We start from the raw sequence: 19,452 nt of genomic DNA, 5'->3' as shown, positions 1-19,452 counted from the left end.
AATAAAGTTAAAAAAAAAAAGGCAGAGCACATGTGGTTGAAAAAGTCCTTGATTCTATCACCACATCTAAACAACTCATAGAAAAATGTAAATTTAAATAACCAGAGTTTAAATTTCTAGGTCGGTGTGCACTATAACAAACCTTAAAAAGATTAAAGCAATTGTAAATCTTAAGCTGTGACAGGATACATCACAATTTATATAACCTTTGGACATGACTGCATAATTAAGGAGATACATACTTGACTTATCTGTAACCTTGCAGCCTCTAGATGAGTTGTTATGAGCATTAATGGCTTGGCTATAGGGAGCAGCTAATGAAACAGCATTTAAGCAGGCTAAGAAGCTGATAACTGAAGCATCTGCCTTTGTTTTCATTGACCCCCAACAAACCCACAATAGTTAGCACAGATGCTAGTAGTTATTAACTAGGTAGAGAACTTCAACAACGTGATGGAAAATTGAGATCAGTTGCCTTCTGTTCAAAAATTCTGTCAGATTCTAACTTCTGGTATGCCCAGATTGAAAAGGAATGTTTATGTATTAAAATCTTGTTTGCCGCACACTTCCATACAATACTGAGTTCAGTGCCACTTACAAATAACATCCATATTATCAATTAAAACAAACAACAAAGTCATTAAACGGATATAGACAATAAGATCACCACTTTAAAAACACGACCGTCAATCCCCAAATACCTTCTGAAAAAGCAAGGTTTTAATGCAGTTCCTAAACATCTTTACATCTGGAATCTTCCTTACATCTAAAGATAAAGCATTTCACATGGTTGGGGCTACATAAAACAAACAAACATGCCCTAGTTTTTTGCGACTTATACTTTGGAGGAGGTAAGCACAGCAAATACTGTGTTTCTGAACATAGTGGCCGAGCTGGATAATACCATTTCAATTTCCGTTGCACAATACAAGGAGTATCTCCATATAACAACTTATAAGTTGTTGTCAATGTCCGAAATTTCATTCTCAATCTATTGGGTAACCAGGGCAGATCATGCATTGCCATGCTAATATGATCAGTTTTCGCTAGCCCCAATAGATGAACTGCTGCATGTTGAAGCACTGTACAGAACATATTTTCTGGAATTAAGAATTTCAGTGGTTTTAACATTTTCAGCTTATAAAAAGCTGTTTTTGCTAAATGCTTAACGTGTGATTTCTTTGTAAACTGAAAATCCAATGATACCCCCAGATTCTTAGCTTCTGACTAAATAAAGACTCACCCTCAAGTTTAATCAGGGACAAGTCAGTAGCTTGAGGGCTTTTACCTACCCAAAGGATTCTCATCTTTGATACATTTAAGACCAACCCATTAGTGGCCAGCCAGTCCTTTAGCTCAAGTACGCAAGTGCATAACCTCATTCTGGAACGGTACCATTTACATCACTTGGAATATACTGTATAACTGAACATTGTCAGCATATACAAAATATAATACATCAAATTCTGTAAAACTACCCTTAAGGGGGCGAGATACAAATTAAAAAGAACACAAGATAAAGCAGAACCTTGGGGTAGGCCAATTTAAGATTGTGCCATGAGGAAAATTGATCTTTACTTTGCACATGTTAGCATGTGCCTTCCAAAAAGGAGGCAAACCAACATATTACACTCCCTGAAATTCCCAAGGATTCTAAATGGGACGTCATGCCTCACTGTGTTAAAGGAACTAGAGACAACCACTTAGACCAATACACCACTATGTCCATACCCCAGACAGCTGTGGAGGAAGTCCAATAAACTCACCATCAAGAGCTCAGTGTTCAGGCAGCTGAAAAAAATTAGCAGAACCTTTGTGGGCTGAGATGCTACAAACACTTCACTGCTCATACTCCTCTTGTGCCACTGATAAATGGGAATGATTCTGACAAACCTCCTTTGTGATGCCAGACCCTGTTGCTGCACATACTCAAGTTTCATCGTGTGGCAGAGAATATTCCAGGGGAAAAAAAAAATTACTGGTTGCTAATTCTCTTTCCCAGGATCCAAGAAAGGCACCTGGAAATCCAAAACTGGAAGATGTGTGCTACGCATGCCGTCCACGGCAGACCCGCAGCACGGCCTCCTCACCTTTCTACAGTGACTCCAGCCTCTGGTTCCTCTTTGCTGGCGGCAGTGGTGGCCATTAGCTCCGTCTTCGGGCCTCCCCCGGTGCCTCCGGCTCTGCCACAGTCCCCGGCGTCCCCGGTCCTACTTCTACTTCTTGTCAGGCCTCTCCATGTGGCCCGTGGAGAGACTCTGCTACTCGCGCCGCACCCCACCCAAGGCGCGCGCGCATCATTGATTCTTACCTAAGCTCAGCTCCTTGTTCTTAAGTGCATTAGAGATATTAATTGGCATTAAAAGAAACCAAGAAATACTGAGAAAATGGTGGAACTTCAAAGAACTAGTAAGCTACCGGGGACCAGTGTGAAACTGAGGATACTAAAGAGCCACAACTCAGCTATAGGGATAAAAATCAAACACAAAAATTTGTTTCCGATCTTATTTTCTTACAAGTTCAAAAGTTTTATGCCCAGCTGGGTCATGTATTGCTGGACTCTACAGGACAGATGTTCCCATGGCAAACATTTTGCACCCCCCCCAGGGAGAGAAGGTAGAAGTGGGTCACAGCCTCTGCCAGCAGCAAGATCTTCCCCCCTTTCTTTCCCTTGGCCTCCTGCCCGCAGGAGTTAACAAGCAGCACTCCTAAGCGGTTGCTGCTTCCTTCTCCTCTGCTGGCCCCATGCAATTCTAACTTCAGTGGGAAGCCAGCAGAGAGAAGGCAGCAGCAGCAGGTAATGAGCAGTGCTCACCTGTTGGGAGGGAAGGTGGGAGGCGGGAAGGGAAGGTGACAGCAGGTGGTGGGAGGGAAGAGGGTGATATCAAGGACCTGAGGAGGAGAGGGGACAGTGGCGATGCCAGATAGTGGGATGGAGGGGAGGAAGGGATGGGATGGTGGTCATGCCAGGACGTGGAGAGGGGAAAGTGATGATGTCAGGGGCTGAGTTGGGAAAGGGAAGATTATGGTGTGCTATGGCAAAGTGAACCCAATGGGTGGGTGTGCCACGGCACGAAAAGTTTGGGGACCACTGGTAGAGAAGCCCTGGGATCTAAATGTATGAGCAATATATGTTTCCATTTTACTCAGGTATAATGAATACAGACTACTTTGGAATGAAGTTGAGGTAGGAGGGAGTTGAGCGTGTACCCTAGAACTCACACACACCATCACATTTATTGTGTAAAAATACACCAGATAGTAAAAGAAACCTGAATTCTGTTTCCTGGAACCCTTGGGGCAGTGAGCACAAGGATTTATTGTTGGAGGAGACAATCATTTTCTCCTGCTCAGCACGTGCACCACAGCACATCCCCGTTTCTTTTATTAACCTTGATGTGCTCGTCTACTCTGCTGCTCTTCAAACCCAAAGAACGACTGAATGCAGGATTTGGGACATAACTTGTTCCACTGATAGGAGAGCGCCTTACCACACAGTTCTGGAGTCATACAGTTGGTTAGGCTGGAAGATGACCACAAGAGGCCCATCTAGTCCAGCCTGCTCTCAATCACCTAACAGCTGGCAGAGTGAAAAGGAAATATACAGAAAGCAGAAGCAGAAAGATAAAACGTCAGTCGATTTTTGCAGTTCCTTAATGCCTACCTGATCTTTGCTCGGGAAATATCTAACAAAGAATCCCAAAATAATTCCAGCTGCCACCCCCATCACCACCTCCAAGACTCCTCTGATGACATTATTAATAGTGGAACCTAAATGGAAAAAAAAAAAAAAAGGAAGGAAGGATTCAGGCATGAGAATTTACAAAACACGCAAACCAAGACAAAGGTAATAAACATATATTTTGTTACCATGCAGTGTGCTGCAGAAATCTCACATACTTCCCTGTAATCGCCCCTCGTAACACAGGCTGATGTTTTACTGCTCTATCTTATGTTTTGACAAATGTCAGATAAGTGCTGTACTGCATTCTATTCTAGAAGACGTTCACACAGCCTTTACTTCCTTCAGTATGAGGACCCGTCCATCAGTGATCAGTGGGGTACAACAGCTTTAAATAAATGCATTTTACATTGGATTCCTGCTCTATTTTCTATTTCTTTATTATTCTGGGTTAAAGTAGAGTGATGGCATTGTAAGATAAATTGAATTATGTGGAAATGAAGGTCAGTAAATAAAAATATAAAGTGATATCTTTTTATTGGACTAACAATTTTTTGACTAGCTTTCCGGAGCTAATACTCCTTTTATCAGGTCAAAACTAGTCAAGAAATGTATTAAATTAGTCCAACAAAAAGGATATTGCCTTATATGTTTGTTTATTGACATTTAATTCCTTAATATTCTAATAGTAACCTGCTTTAGATTTTTCTGAGACCCCTTGAGTCCTTCCCCTGCACTGGAGCTGCACCTGAGGAGAAAGCCATGCCCAAGCACGTGTTGAAGCCTGTGATGGCCAAGATGTCGTCAAAGCTGCCGGCAGCCATGAGCAATGTTGGGATGCCCTTATCAACCCCATATCCAGCCTTCTGCAAAATCAACATAGAGGGAACCACAACAGCAGGTGAAACAGCACCTAGAACAAAACTGAAAAATAAATAAATGTGTTGGAAGATAAACTTCACTGTGCATAAAATCCAAATGCTAGACTGAAAGTTTTATATATTTTTAAAATATTCTGAATTCCCCAAAAAGCTTCTTACCTTTTCTCCTTCCTTTGATCAACTTGCTCTTACTCTCCTTAGTCCCAGTAATTGTTCTCTGGTTGTGTAATGACCCTACGGTCTCATTACCATTAGTGGCCCTAGTTTAACTCTCTTAGCTAGAGCAGTTTGGACTGGAAAATAAGTGGAGGAACCATTTGGTACAACCCCTCCCTTTGAGATGTTGGAATGACCGACCCCCTGTATGAGGGTTTATAAACAGCTCTTTATAGAGAGAATTAGGTGGCAGTAAGGAGCGTTATTTGCATTTAGTTTTCAGGTCTACTGGGAGGGACCAGGCAAATCCTGCCTGCGAAATCCTCAGCAAGGTCGGGGGGTGGTTCTTCCACCTTACTAACTGGCTGGGTGAGCTTCCCTCCGGGTTGTTTGTCAGGATTTTGTCGGTTTTTGAGAGACTCTTGGGTGTTGCCTGGAGGCAGGGCAAGGGGAACCCTGTCCCTGGGGTCCCAGGACAAGGAAGACCTGTCCCTCTGTAACCTGTTCAGGGGACCAGGGAAATTTTAGTATTCTGATTCAAGGATATTCTGGTGTTTTGCACTCTAATTTGGGGAAAGGATATTTGAGATAAAAGACCCAGGAGGAAGAATTTGCTGCCCTTTCCTATCTGAGGAGGAATAGTGGGAGCTGCCTGTTCTTGAGAGAATACCTACCATCGTGCAATGCGAGTACAATCATCCTGACATCTACTGAGGACACCCCTTTGGAGTCTTCACCCTGGGGAGAGATAGGATTGTGGACTCTCTGGGCAGAGTGTGAGTTACCCATTTTTTTGCCAGTTTGGAAGGGGTTTTTTCTGCTCAACTAAAGGAAACCCTGCCAACCTGGGAACTCTGGAGGTTGGATGATTCTCTGGCCCTAGTTATAGAGACTCATGCCCAGATGGAGGGAAAGAGACTGTAAGCACCTGGTAAACCTGTGGTGCTGAGGACTGAATTTATTGTGCCATATAACACCTGATTACCCATCAGTAACAATTTTATTTTTGGACACATCATCAGTGGCTCCAGTGCGGTTACTGGCACTAACAGCACACAGAGGGAAAATATGCCTCTCCCAGAGTAAAGAAAGAAACAGTCACCCCCCAGGGCTCTGGGCCTTGAAAGGAGTTTTCTTTCCCCCCACCAGCAACAAATCCAGACTCTGGGGGAAAGAGATATTTATGAACTATCCAGGAGTGGTCCCAGCCCTGAAAAGGTATGGCCCTCATCGGTGTTAGGACTGCACTCAAGCTTGCTCCTTGAAATGGGGAAAGCTCAGTCAGGGTAAAATCAATCAATCATTTATTTATTTATTTATTTAACATTTTTATATACCGAAATTCATGTAGCAATGTTACATATCAATTCGGTTTACATTATAACATTAACATGCATGTAAGGATGCGGTTACATTGAACAGGGAGATAAACTTGGAACAAGTAACTGGGGAATAAATTACAATGAATAAATAAAGTAGTGCGAATTCTCCTGCGAAGTTGAGACTAACCTGACTAAATATATAGGTGCTTATAGAAGCTTATAGGATTCAATAGACACGGAACATGGAGCACCTGATTGGATAGATAAGGCGGCGATTATTGTGACATGACATGAGTTATGAGTTATTGTGTTATGTGACATTATTATTATTTATTTATGAGTTTTATTATTATTATTATTATTATTATTATTTATTTTATTATTATTTTATTATTATATATATATTTTATTATTATATTATTTTATTATTTATGAGTTTTATTATTATTATTATTTATGAGTTATTTTGTTATTGTGACATGACATGAGTTATGAGTTATTATGAGTTATTGTGACATGACATGAGTTAGAGCCATCTTGTACTGCACCTCTTTTCTGCCTTCCTCTCATGAATGGTACAAATGGTACATCTTCATTGAAGCTCACTCTCGAAAGCTGCTCTTGGATTGATCAACAAGGGTCATGTCAAGAGCAGCACTTGGCTTCACTGTTCCATCCATGCAGCTTTGAAGCAACAGCTAGGGATTCATATCCAGAGCTCCCCCAAGGCAGTACTAAACAGTCAGCTAATGGCTGATAGTACTGATAGTCAACCGACAGCAGATAGTCAACTAACAGCTGATAGTACTGGCATCTCTCAAATATTTCTCCCCCCACAAAAGCTGGCATCTTTCAAATATTTCTTCCCCCCCCAAACAGCCAGTTTTCAGGGTTTATGTGACAAACTATTTTCTCACATTTGCTTCTGTTGCATGTAAGAACAATATAAGAGTGTCCCTTACTATGTGCATCAGTGTCTTCACAGACACTGGGTGATGTCTTGTCAAGACACTCCCCAAACAGAGGTGTCTTGCAGAGAGTACTGTTCTATAACAATCAGAAGCCTGTTTCCTAGCGCCCAGACAGATAAATTCAGAAACAATGGGTGATGCACCTCTACCAGCAGATGGAGCTGGAGCAAAATTGACATCACAGTATATATACTCCTGCAGTGACATCAGCCTGCCTGTATTCTCTGTCTCCAGCAGATGGTGGACATGCATCTCCCTATTGGGGAGTGCTTCAGATTTTAGAAGGAGAATAAAAGGAAAATTAATTCGCCTCTTTCTCCTGCGGTGATACCGAATGGTCCCTCCCCCAGTTGAGAATTCCTGGGGTGATTTCCGTGGTCCCTCAGATGAATGCCTTGGTCTAAGTAGCTGGTTTTTCAGCTGGCGTGGACTTAGCTGTTTAAACAGCTAAAAGGCAGCGGGTGCAAGAAGTCGAGTGCAGCGGTGATGGCATATGCTCTCTTCCCTCGCAGCCAGAGATTGTCTCTGTACTCAGCCACGAAGGGCTGAACTCAGGTAAGGATAAAAAAAAAAAAAAGAAAGAGTAAGAAAGAAATATAGAGACAGAGAAGGAGGGTTCTGTGTGGGGCTTCCTCCTTCTCCAGTCTCCATGCTTGGTGCGCCATTCCAACCTTCGTTCCATCCCAAGGGAGGATAAGGGACATGAGCAGCCTCTGTCAGTTAGGCTCTGCTCTTAGGCTTGATAGGCTGCGGTAATGTTTTTGCGCATGTGTTAGGCTGCCCTCTTCAGAACCATTGGTTTGATCACTGCATCTGGCTGTATGTCCAGGTTATGTTCCCAGTTTTTGGACACATATTCTGTTTGGGCGTCCAGGTTATAGCAGCATCTGAGTTAGACATGCACTTACCTGTATGTACAAATAAGCGCGTTTTGTGTGTGTTTAAGCTTGGGATGCCTAGTCTTGCGGCGCCTAAATTTTGGAGATATTATATATATATATATATATATATATACGGCAGCAGGAACAAAGATTTATCTTCCAGTGGGGGACGTTAATTCCCCGCGGGTTGAATTCAAAAATAGAATGGGAGGCTCTTTATTAAAAGACACTAACACGGCGGTATAGGTTTGGATTAACACTGGAGAGATCTAGGGATTGGTTGAGGAGATGGGTGTGGAACAAGCGGGTCCAATGGGTAGGCATTACGTCCTCAAAAGCAATAGGGATTGGTTGAAATGTAGGCAGCTGGTTGGTTTTTAAAGAACGGGTGACGGTATACGTTCACCGTGTTTTTTGAAGGAGCAGTTCTGAAGGCATTGGTGGTAAGTAAGTTCTGAAGTAAGTTCTGAAGGCATTGGTGGTAAGTAAGTTCTGAAGTAAGTTCTGAAGGCATTGGTGGTAAGTAAGTTTTTGGTTTTTGGAATTTAAGGTTTTTGGAGGTCTGACAAGATGCCATGACACTGCTTTTGTGCGTCTTGTAGATTGTACATGGCAGTAGTTCAGCGTCAACTTATTAATTGAAGTTGAGTGTCTGAAAAGGACAAACATGTTTGGAGTGTATTTACGCCTTGAAATTCATTAAGGGAAGCGTGAGAAAATGTTGAGAAAAATTTTCTCAGGAAGTAAATAGAAAACGGATGTTCTGGTAAGTAAGGACATAGATTGGGGGGTTGGAGGTTATGGCGCTTTGTGAAAGATAAAGGTTGATATTTTTGATTTGTAGGTTTGTCCAAGGACAACTAGAAATAGACAAAGGATTTTGTGGGAAAGCATAATTTTGGCGCCGCCGCAATGTGAAAGTTAGGAGGTGAGACAATAGAGTGAGTAATAGACATTTGAAATTCTGAGGTTTTGACGTCGGATTGTGTTTGAAATGTGTGTTTATAGCTGGAAAAGAGAGAGGATTTGGTGGGGAAATTATTTTTAGCGCTGTGGAGGCATGAGAATAAATAGGTGAAGAAAGATTATGTCCCATGTGAGATAGAGGATTGGTGGTGAAGATAGTGGGTTAGGATAGCATTTCTCTGGAGTAATCAAGAGTCCGGTAAAGATGAGGGACCTCAATGGTTCCGTCAGTAAGTCAATTTAAGGATGATGATAGAGGTTAACATGTTATTAAGTTATGTTTAGGTTAAGGAAATCATGACGGAATCAGAGTGATCAGTATTGGGAGCAGTAAAAACAGCGGTACATCAAAGTAGACATAGGTAATATCTTGTATAGTTACACGAATTATAATAATGTTTTTTGCATATATTTGCTGAATTATAATAGTTTTAATGTAATATTTAATATGCAATACAAATCATTGGAAGGTGTTTGTGATTTGATTTGTTTTTTTAATACAGATTAACAAGACACAGAAAATGGTTAAGCATAACACACAGTAGCAGATGTTAAAACAGTGGTACATCAAAGTAAATAAGGATTAACAAGACGAACGGCAAGGAATTTATAACTGTCGTGAGACATAGATCATTTATTCAATATTATTAGAGTTCCCCTGAAGAAGCCGCAAGGTGAAACGAGGGCCCGGTTGGGATAGATTTAATATACGAATATAATTGTTGATACCATGTATTGTCTTGCTAAGATTGTGAATATAATCAAAATGTAAGGTAATATGTATTACTTATGTTGATGTTAACCATTGGAAAATCTTGTAAGGGATATTATGTACTTTTGCGTTTGGAAGATATAAAAGTTATCTAATGGCTAATTTTGCACATAGTCGGGCGGATTTTCAAAGCCCTGCTCGCGTAAATCCGCCCGGATTTACGCGAGCAGGGCCTTGCGCGCCGGCGCGCCTATTTTCCATAGGCCGCCGGCGTGCGCAGAACCCCGGGACGCGCGTAGGTCCCGGGGTTTTCGGAAGGGGGCGTGTCGGGGGCGGGGCCAAACGACGCGGCATTTCGGGGGTGGGCCCGGGGGCGTGGTTTCGGGCCGGGGCCGCGCCCTCCGGAACCGCCCCCGGGTCCGGTCTCGGCGCGCCAGCAGCCTGCTGGCGCGCGTGGATTTACATCTCCCTCCTGGAGGCGTAAATCCATGGATAAAGGTAGGGGGGGTTTAGATAGGGCCGGGGGGGTGGGTTAGGTAGAGGAAGGGAGGGGAAGGTGAGGGCAGGGCGAAAGAGAGTTCCCTCCGAGGCCGCTCCGATTTCGGAGCGGCCTCGGAGGGAACGGAGGCAGGCTGCGCGGCTCGGCGCGCGCCGGCTGCCCAAAATCGGCAGCCTTGCACGCGCCGATCCAGGATTTTAGAAGATACGCGCGTATCTTATAAAATCCAGCGTACTTTTGTTTGCGCCTGATGCGCAAACAAAAGTACGCGATCGCGCAGTTTTTCAAAATCTACCCCAGTATGAGTATGAATGTTGAAAAGGGTGGTATGGATGAGTATGAATAAGTGTTGATTGTAATTTTTGCTGACACTTGTTGTATGTTTTTTCACAAGGATTTAATAAAAGAGGAAATTGTTAAACAACCAATGTGCTTTTACCCCGTTCCGAAAGGAGCGTTAGTTTGTATTATATATATATATAAAAATTTACAGCAAGAGTTCAGCTGGACGCACACGTTCAGTCGCCCGTTACATAGAAACATAGAAGTGACGGCAGAAGAAGACCAACGGCCCATCCAGTCTGCCCAGCAAGCTACGCAGTTTATCCATTCCCCCCCCCCCCGGTCTCTATTGGCTTCCAGCACCCTCCGGCCCCAATTCCCTTCCACCCCTCCACCAATGCAGAGAGCAGCGCCATCCTAGTGAACATCCAACTCAATCAGGGGTAGCAGCCGCCGCAACCAGCAGGCCACACCCCTGCCCCTTACACACCCCTGTTTTGTTTGCTTGTTTGTTTGTTTTTTGTTTTTTTTTGAGATGGCAGCCCTCCATCCTTCCGCTCCGTGAAGGTAGAACACCAACCACTGGCCACTGGCATCCCGCTCCGTGAATGCCACTGTGGCTACTGCCGCTCCGTGCAGTGTTTTGCTGCCTGAAGGTGGAACACCAACTACTGGCCACTGGCATCCCGCTCCGTGAATGCCTCAGTGGCTACTGCCGCTCCGTGCAGTGTTTTGCTGCCTCCACTTTATTCACGCCCTCTAGACTTGATGGATCCACAGTGTTTATCCCACGCCCCTTTGAAGTCCTTCACAGTTTTAGACTTCACCACTTCCTCCGGAAGGGCATTCCAGGCATCCACCACCCTTTCCGTGAAGAAATACTTCCTGACATTGGTTCTTAGTCTTCCTCCCTGGAGCCTCAGCTCGTGACCTCTGGTTCTGACAGACTAATGGGGTCTATAGCTAAGAAACCTAAACGCCACCTGTCATATTCAGGCATCTCAACTGGCGTGCCCTCTAACTTGTGCCAGTGCTGTTTGGAGATTCAGGGAGAATTATCTTCCTCTGATTTTACTAAGCTTGGTTCTTCCCAGCCTGATCAGGGTCTGAATAAGGACATGTCAGGAGTGGCTCCTGATCTTGGAACTCCCTTAACTGTTTCATCAGCGGGGTAAGGTAGCTCAGTGGTGCCTGTTTTTGGAATGGATTCTTCTGCCTTTTTTCTTTTGTAGAATTTTTTCAAGGATTGCAATCCTTTCTTCAGGCGCAGTCCTCAGCCCAGTCCAATCTTGCCAGCACAGAGCTGCAGTCTGGTACTGCTGTTAAGCACCAAAGTACACCTAGATCAGCAGCAGGCCTTCCCAATAAGGATCTGGATGGCATGGATGACGAAGCCAATCCTGACTCCCTGGAGGATGGGGAAATTCCTCCAGGGCTAGAACCATATAGGACTATGTTGCGGTTCTTTCATAGAGATGAGCAGCTGGCTCTGATTTCCCAGACTTTGAAAATGCTGGGAGTACCTGAGGCGGATTCCAATTCTGAGCCAAAGAAAAATCCCATTTTGATTTCCTTGTGTAAAGCCTCTTGGTTTTTTCCCTGTTATGAAGGTCATTCAAGAATTGATTGAATTTGAGTGGGGCGCCTTGGAGGCTAATTTCAAAGGGGGTTGAGTTTTGGAAGGCTTGTACCCTTTGGATCCAGTAGTTAGAGCGTTTGCGTTTTCCAAAAGTGGACACACTGGTCTGTGCAGTCTCCAAGCAGATGACTATTCCGTGGAGAGAGGAGCGGCTTTGAAGGATGTACATGTTAGGAGGATTGAGACCATCCTTAAACAAGCATTTGAATGTTGCGTTCATGCCTGTTTCTCGCCCTCGCTCCACCCTCTCTACTTATGTGGCGACTCCTTCCAGGTCTGACAGCTGCTACCGTGGAGTTCTCCTGCCGCATCTCGTCTGAACCCCCGGGCTAGCTTGACGCTACAGACCCGCCATGTTCCTGATGATGTAAGGGCACGCGCGCGCGCTCCAGACTTTGAACCAGCAAGGGCGTGAACCTCGGGGGCGTCCCCTCGTACTGACGTCATCCGTTTTCAATTTAAAAGGTCTTTGTTTGCTAACTACAAACGAGTTAGCAAGGACTCGAATCTATCTCTGCCAGATTACGATTCAACCAAGCTACTCTGCTTTTGTACTTACCAGGAGTACCCGCTCCTCGGGGGCTCCGCTCTCTCTATTCTTGATTTCAGATTGTTGGACGGGATCCGGTACTCGCTCCTCGAGGGCCTACGTTCCCGAAGACTCAGAAGACTCCTACTGCCTGGAGGCGATCGCAGACGTGAACTGTGAGTCCTATTACAGACAGGAACCGGTACTCGCTCCACGAGGGCCATTGTTCCTAATCGCTAAAGCTACTTTCAGTCTAAGACGTTATCGCAGGTACGGAGATCGTGAGTTACCATTGCAGACTACAGATAGGATCACAGCCCCTCGTGGAGCGAGTACCGAATCCTAACTCCTATGCTCATACTCTCTTCATCCTCAGAAGATATCGTATACCTCTATCTTATGGATTGTTATTATAGATTGCAGATAGGAACCGGTACTCGCTCCACGAGGGCCTATGTTCCACAATTCTCCCAACTCTCTTCTATTCCAGAAGCCATCCCATACACATTTATTGTGAGTTCTATTTCAGACTGCTTATAGGAACCAGTACTTGCCTGTGGCTCCTGTTCCTGAAATACTGAAGATTCTCTGTTGCATAAAGAAGACACTATAGAGATCTAAAAATTGTGAGTGTATCTTCTACCACCGGATATGCCCAGCATACCCTGTCTACTCACTACCTATAGTCTCTCCTTACAGCTCAGCAACTCAGAGATCGTGGTTCCAGTATCAGAGGGACTTCAGCCTTGCCGGGCATATTGACTCACTACTACCACTTCTTGTGGTTCTACTTCCAGTCTAATAAAGAACTATCTGTGTTTGTCTCAATACTCCAGCCTAGCCGGTGGTCCCTCTCAGGATCTCCACTTGAGGGCGCTGTCATCTGCCATCGGCCCAGGGATTCACCATTTTATAAAGTGTTCATTCCTTACACTAACAGAACGGTATTATCAACTGCCACTCTGTGGGAGCCAACCCACAGTAGATCACTAACTCCGCCTATGGAGTATCTTAAAGTGCTAGACCCTCCCCTTGGGGGATCAGCATTGAACATTGAAGTAGTGGCAATGACTTTGCAGATAGCTTCTTGTTGTTCCTTGGTGGCTCTCTCTTGTTTACTTCTCTTTCAGGAGATTGATAACTCTGGAGTGAATTCCAGGGCAGTTATGGAGACAGCAGCCGCCTTTTTGGCAGATGTGGGCTGCGATTTGGTCCGCATCTCAGTCAGAGGGGTGGCTTCGATAATAGCAGCCAATGTGACCTCTAAGGCTAACCTTATGAAATTGCATTTTAAAAGCTTGCTCTTGTTTGGAAGCGAGTTGGAGAAACTGGCCAGTAAGTAGGGCAAATCACCGATTCCTCGGTTGCCGGAGGATAAGAAGCAGACGTCGCACTCCTATAGCATGAAAGGTTGTGCTAGGGGATCAAAGCGTTTTTGACCCTATAGAGGAGCGACTTTTCAGAGGACTCGGCCTTTCGGTAGGTCTCAGTCCTTTTGTCCCAGGCAGCCCAGATAGGGTGCGAGCTTGGGTATTGGAACCTCCTAAGCCTCCCAATGAAGATGTGCCAATCCACCCCCGGGAATAAGAGATAGAGGGATGTCTCTCTCTTTTTTTTCTTTTTTAATCAGAGGTGGGTTGAAATCACATGGATCAGTGGGTCCTGGAGGTGATATGAGAAGGATATGCACTGGAGTTTCGCAGTGTTCCTGGGACGTGTTCATGGAGTCTCCCTGCTACTCCCCACATAAAAAGCCAGCAGTAGAGTGTACATTTATCAAGGCTCCTCAGTCTGAGGGCTGTGGTTCCAGTGCCCACATCTCAACAAAATATGGGTCAATATTCCATCTATTTCATTGTGCCCAAGAAGGAGGGCTCCTTTTGTCCCATCCTGGACCTCAAAGGGGTCAACCGTCATTTACGGGTGACTCATTTTTGCATGGAAACATTATGCTAGGTGATAATGGCCGTGCAGTCGGGAGAATTTCTGACCTCCCTGGATCTTTCCAAGGCATATCTACATATTCCTATCCAACTAGAACACCAACATTTTCTACAATTCGTGGTTTTGGGAAGCCATTATCAGTTTTGGGCACTGCCTTTTGGTCTGGCCACCGCTCCCAGAACCTTTTCCAAGGTAATGGTAGTGGTTACAGCAGAGTTGAGAAAGGATGGGATCCTAGTACTCCTGTATCTGGATGATTGGCTGATTCATGCCAAGTATCTGGAAGAAAGCCATCTGGTGACCCGCAGGTAATATCTCCCTGTTGGAGAAGCTCGGCTGGGTAGTGAACCTAGCCAAGAGCAGTCTTCAGCTTGTTCAGTCGATGGAGTATCTCGGGGTTCAGCTTGACACGAAGCAGGGCAAGGTTTTCCTGCTAGAAGTTGGTATTCAGAAGCTGATGGCACAGCTGTGTCTGTTGATGGACACTATTTGCCCTATTGTATGGTCCTATCTACAAAAGCTTAATGGCAGCAACCCTGGAAGTGGTGCCGTGAGCAAGGGTGCATATGCATCCTCTCCAACATTCCCTGCTGTCTCGGTGGAAACCACAGTTTCAGGATTATTCTATTTGGCTCTACCTGCCAATGGAAGTCTCCTCCCAACTGCAGTGGTGACTACAAGTGGATCATCTAAGGAAGGGAGTTTCCCTAACATCACTGGACTGGTTATATTCAAATAGATGTGAACCTTCACAGTTGGGGAGCTCACTGTTAGGATCTGACAGCACAAGGGCACTGGAGTGCAGAAGAGTCTCTCTGGAACATCAATCGACTGAAGGCCAGGGCAGACTGGTTGGCATGTTTGCAGTTTGGAGGCAGATTGCAGGGCCAAGCAATCTGGCTAATGTCGGGCAATGCGACAACAGTGGCTTACATCAATCAGCAGGGAGGAACCAAGAGCCAGCAAGTGTCACAGGAGATACATCAACTTATGGAATGGGCAAGAGTGCATCTTCAGATGATCTCAGCTTCGCAAATAGCAGGAAAAGACAATGTGAGAGTGGATTCTCTCAGCAGAAAGTGTCTGGACCCAGGAGAATGGGTATTGTCAGACGAGACTTTTCAGCTGATAGAAGATCACTGGGGCCTTCCATTTCTAGACATGCTGGTGACTTCTTGCAATGGAGGGTTCCTCAATTTTTCAGTCACAGGAGAGATCTGAAGTCATTGGGCATTGATGCTCTCGTGTAGGAATGGCTGGAAGACAAGTAGATGTATGTCTTTCTTCCGTGGCCCATGCTGGGCAGAATGATTCAGAGGGGATATTCAAGATGGCGTCTTGAGGGGAGGACACAGGGTTAAGAGCTCCGATTTGTTTGTCATTTTTCTTGAATTTCCTGAGCAATATGCCGCATACAAAGAGGAAAGGGAGAGTGAGGGAAGTAGCCTCGGCCTCTCCACAACTCACCCTGATTCAGACGCGAATTGAGGGCTTCTGCACCACTTTGGATTCTGTTACTCCAGGTGAGGGGGTCTGCTGTGAACGCCGGTGTTGAGTGTAAACCGAAGTTACAGGATGAGATATCTTTAAGCCCTGGAGCCCCTGTTACCCCCTCCCACCCTGCACCCTCCGATGTGGCCGGACCGGGTGTGCCGCTAGAACGGATGGCGTACTTGGAAGCAGCTGCCCCTGAGGTGGATTTAGCAGCGAACGTTGAGTGGTGCAGAATAAGAGAGATTATGCCACCTATACCTCTGAAAGCTATACTAGAAACATCGGGTTTGGAGGAAGGGAAATTAAGTCATCGTATCTCAACTTCTATTCTGGTAGGGAGACATGCTGGGGAACCTTCTCAGGCTATAAGTACTGATTTTCCTCAATTATTTGGGACTGGGTCTCAATCCCAAATATTACCAATTAAACCAGCGTTGATAACTCTTGATACAGTCTGGAACTCTCTTGTTTCGTTGGAACGGTCTATATCAGCATTCATGCTTGTTATGAAAGAGACTCAAAGCCATGTTCATTCTTTGGAGCCAATTATTACAACGCATTCTTTAAAGATTGATGAACTTGATTCAAAAGTAGTTCAAATGCAATCTATACAGAGTGGCTTAATACAAGGTGAACTTTCTAATTCTAAAAGACTGGAGAATTTAGAAAATTCCTCAAAATACTTGAATTTGAGAGTTATAAATTTTCCAAAAGTTAAATTAATCTTCATAAGAGATCAATTCAAGAATTACATGCAAGACATATTACATTTACCAGCAGATGCATTGCCACCTATCGCAAAAATCTACTTTGTGAAATCTGGAAAAACTGAAAATGCTTCTCATCAATCTCCTGCAATAGATATGAATATGACTGAAATATTAGAATCTTCGGGGGACAATCAAGTAGAAAGCCGTGGAACTTTGTTGATTAATTTTGTGTTTACAATGGACCGCGATACTATTCTAAGACTTTCTCTACATAACCGAGATATCTTATACTTAGGTCAGAAAATCTGGGTTTACCAAGATATTTCAAGAGAGACCCAACATAGACGGAGGAAATTTTTGGCTGTGTCCTAGAATGAGACAGTTAGGTGCTCGAGTTATAGTCCTTTTCCCATACAAGTGTGTTGTAAATCTTAATAATACACCATATGTTTTCTTTGAACCTTCTCATTTAATTTCCTTTTTGGATTTCCATCAGTCTCCCAAGGAGGCTAGTTAGACATTAGCAGTATATATATATATGGTATGTGAATCCAGCTCCCCTGTATTACCTTAATATGATATTGATTTGTAATTTAACTCTATGATAATCTTGAATCTCCTGTTTACCTGTTAATTAAGGATAGGGGAAAATATCAGTTTTTCTCTTTCTTTTATGTTTAATGATTTCTTGTTAAATATTGGAATTCCATCTGTCCTGATTTCACAAGCATGTAATTGCTGTTTAAAATTTATGTGAAAATGAAATAAAATATAAAAAAAAAAAAAAAAAAAAAGAATGATTCAGAGGGTCAAGCTTCACAGAAGGATGGTGCTTCTGGTGGCACCAGATTGGCCCAGGAGACTATGTTATGCAGGATCAGTGGCAGCTCCTGGTGGACTCCCCTGTCCGACTGCCGGCACACAGGAGTCTGTTGCGTTAGGGACCTGTTCTTCACGAAGATCTGACTTGATTTGGTCTTACGGTATGGCCCTTTAGAAGGCTTGCTTGCTGAAGCACGGATATTCTTCTGCAGTGATTTCCACCTTGCTAAGAGTGAGAAAGTTCTCTACTTCCTTAGCTTATGTTTGGGTTTGGCGAGTGTTTGAGGTCTGGTGTGAAGATTAAGGTGTTCTTTCTCGTTTGGTTAAGATCCCACTTGTTTTGGAATTTATGCAGGATGGATTGAATAAAGGGTTGGCCCTTAATTCCTAGTGGCTCTTGCCTGTTTCAGGGGTCAGGTGAATGGTGGTCCCTTGTTAGCTCATCCAGATGTGTCCTGTTTCTTGAAAGGAGTTAAACATCTTCGTTCTCCCTTGAGATTACTAGTGCCCTTGAGGAGTCTTAATTTGGTGTTTGATTTCTTAGTGGGAACTATGTTTAGACTGATGTTTTTTTTATTTTATTTAGATTTATATTCTGCTTTGCACATTTTTTTTTCAGCACTTCAAAGCGGATTACATTCAGGTACTGGAGGTATTTCCCTATCCCCGGAGGGCTTACAATCTAAGTTTGTACCTGAGGCAGTGGAGGGTGAAGTGACTTGTCCAAGGTCACAAGGAGCAACAGTGGGACTTGAACCCTGGTCTCCTGGTTCATAGCCCACTGCTCTAACCACTAGGCTACTCCTGTAACCTTTCCTTGCAGTTACTGACCTTGAAAACTGTGTTCCTTGTGGCGATTTGTTCTGCGCATAGAATTTCCGAGCTGCAAGCCTTGTCTTGCCAGGAGCCATTGTTTTGAATGACTCCAGGGTGATTCAGATGGATACTGTTCCTTCCTTTTTGTCAAAAGTGGTCACTGATTTTCATTTGAATCAGTCTATTTTTCTACTGGCCCTGGATAGGGAAAGAGATGCAGAGGAATATCATCTGTTGCAGCCCGTGGATGTTAAGAGACATTTTGTCAGGAATTTGGAGGTTTCTGAGTCTTTCCAGAAGACAGATCACCTGTTTGTCCTCCAGCGTGGTGATAAGCAGGGCAAGCTGGCTTTGCAGGCTACAATAGCTCGCTGGATTAAGGAGATAGTCACAGCTGTGTAAGTGAATGCTGAAAAGCCATTATCTAGTCAGGTGAGGGTTCTTTCCACTAGGCTCAGGAAGTGTCATGGACGGAGGTTAGATTGCTATCTCCTGTTGACATTTGCCGAGCTATGACGTGGTCTTCCTTACATACTTTTTTCTGGATGTGCAGGACTGGGAGGACACAGCTTTTGCATGTGTGGTTTTGTCAGGACAGTGGGCAGCCTCCCACCTATTTGGGAGTAACATGCGTACATCCCACTGAATTAATCTGTCTGGGCACTAGGAATTGAGAAATTACTACTTACCTGATAATTTTGTTTTACTTAGCTCTGACAGATAAATTCAGCTTCCCACTCTTGGCTTCCGAAGAACTGTGTTATGGTCCTCCTGCGTGGCTGCGTGTTGCAGGGATTACTGGTAAGTGTTCGTCCAGTCCCTAGACTAGTGTTAATGTATTTCTTGTCTGAGCTCAGTGTTTCCTATTGGCTGAGTATTGAAATGGGTATCTGTTTTTAATCAAGGTTTTGCTATTCTGTGCTCAGTTGCTTTTGAAGAGAATACTGGCAGGCTGATATCACTACAGGAGTATTATATACTGTGACATCAGTTATGCTCCATCGCCATCTGCTGGTAGAGGTGCATAACCCACTGGTCCTGAATTCATCTGTCAGGGCTAAGGAAAATGAAATTATCAGGTAAGTAGTAATTTCTCATTTTAGCTCTTTGTTCTTTCTTTCAGACTCCTGTCCTAGAAAGGTGGCT

At 44.2% G+C, this 19,452-nt stretch overlaps 1 protein-coding gene across 2 annotated transcripts in view; it reads right to left on the bottom strand.

The window, feature by feature from the left end:
- Nucleotides 1-19,452, bottom strand: part of SLC9B2 (solute carrier family 9 member B2) — an 86,026-nt gene that overhangs the window by 29,849 nt on the left and 36,725 nt on the right. For both annotated transcript variants that reach the window (XM_029597021.1, XM_029597023.1), the window contains 2 exons: nucleotides 4,431-4,606; nucleotides 3,665-3,771 (listed from right to left, as the gene is read on the bottom strand). In XM_029597021.1, the coding sequence (XP_029452881.1) occupies nucleotides 3,665-3,771; nucleotides 4,431-4,606 (283 nt within the window). The remainder of the gene's footprint in view (nucleotides 1-3,664; nucleotides 3,772-4,430; nucleotides 4,607-19,452) is intronic.

The sequence above is a fragment of the Rhinatrema bivittatum genome, chromosome 1, assembly GCF_901001135.1.
Source record: "Rhinatrema bivittatum chromosome 1, aRhiBiv1.1, whole genome shotgun sequence".
NCBI classification, from domain to species: domain Eukaryota; kingdom Metazoa; phylum Chordata; class Amphibia; order Gymnophiona; family Rhinatrematidae; genus Rhinatrema; species Rhinatrema bivittatum.
This window is presented reverse-complemented; position numbering and strand designations above follow the sequence as displayed.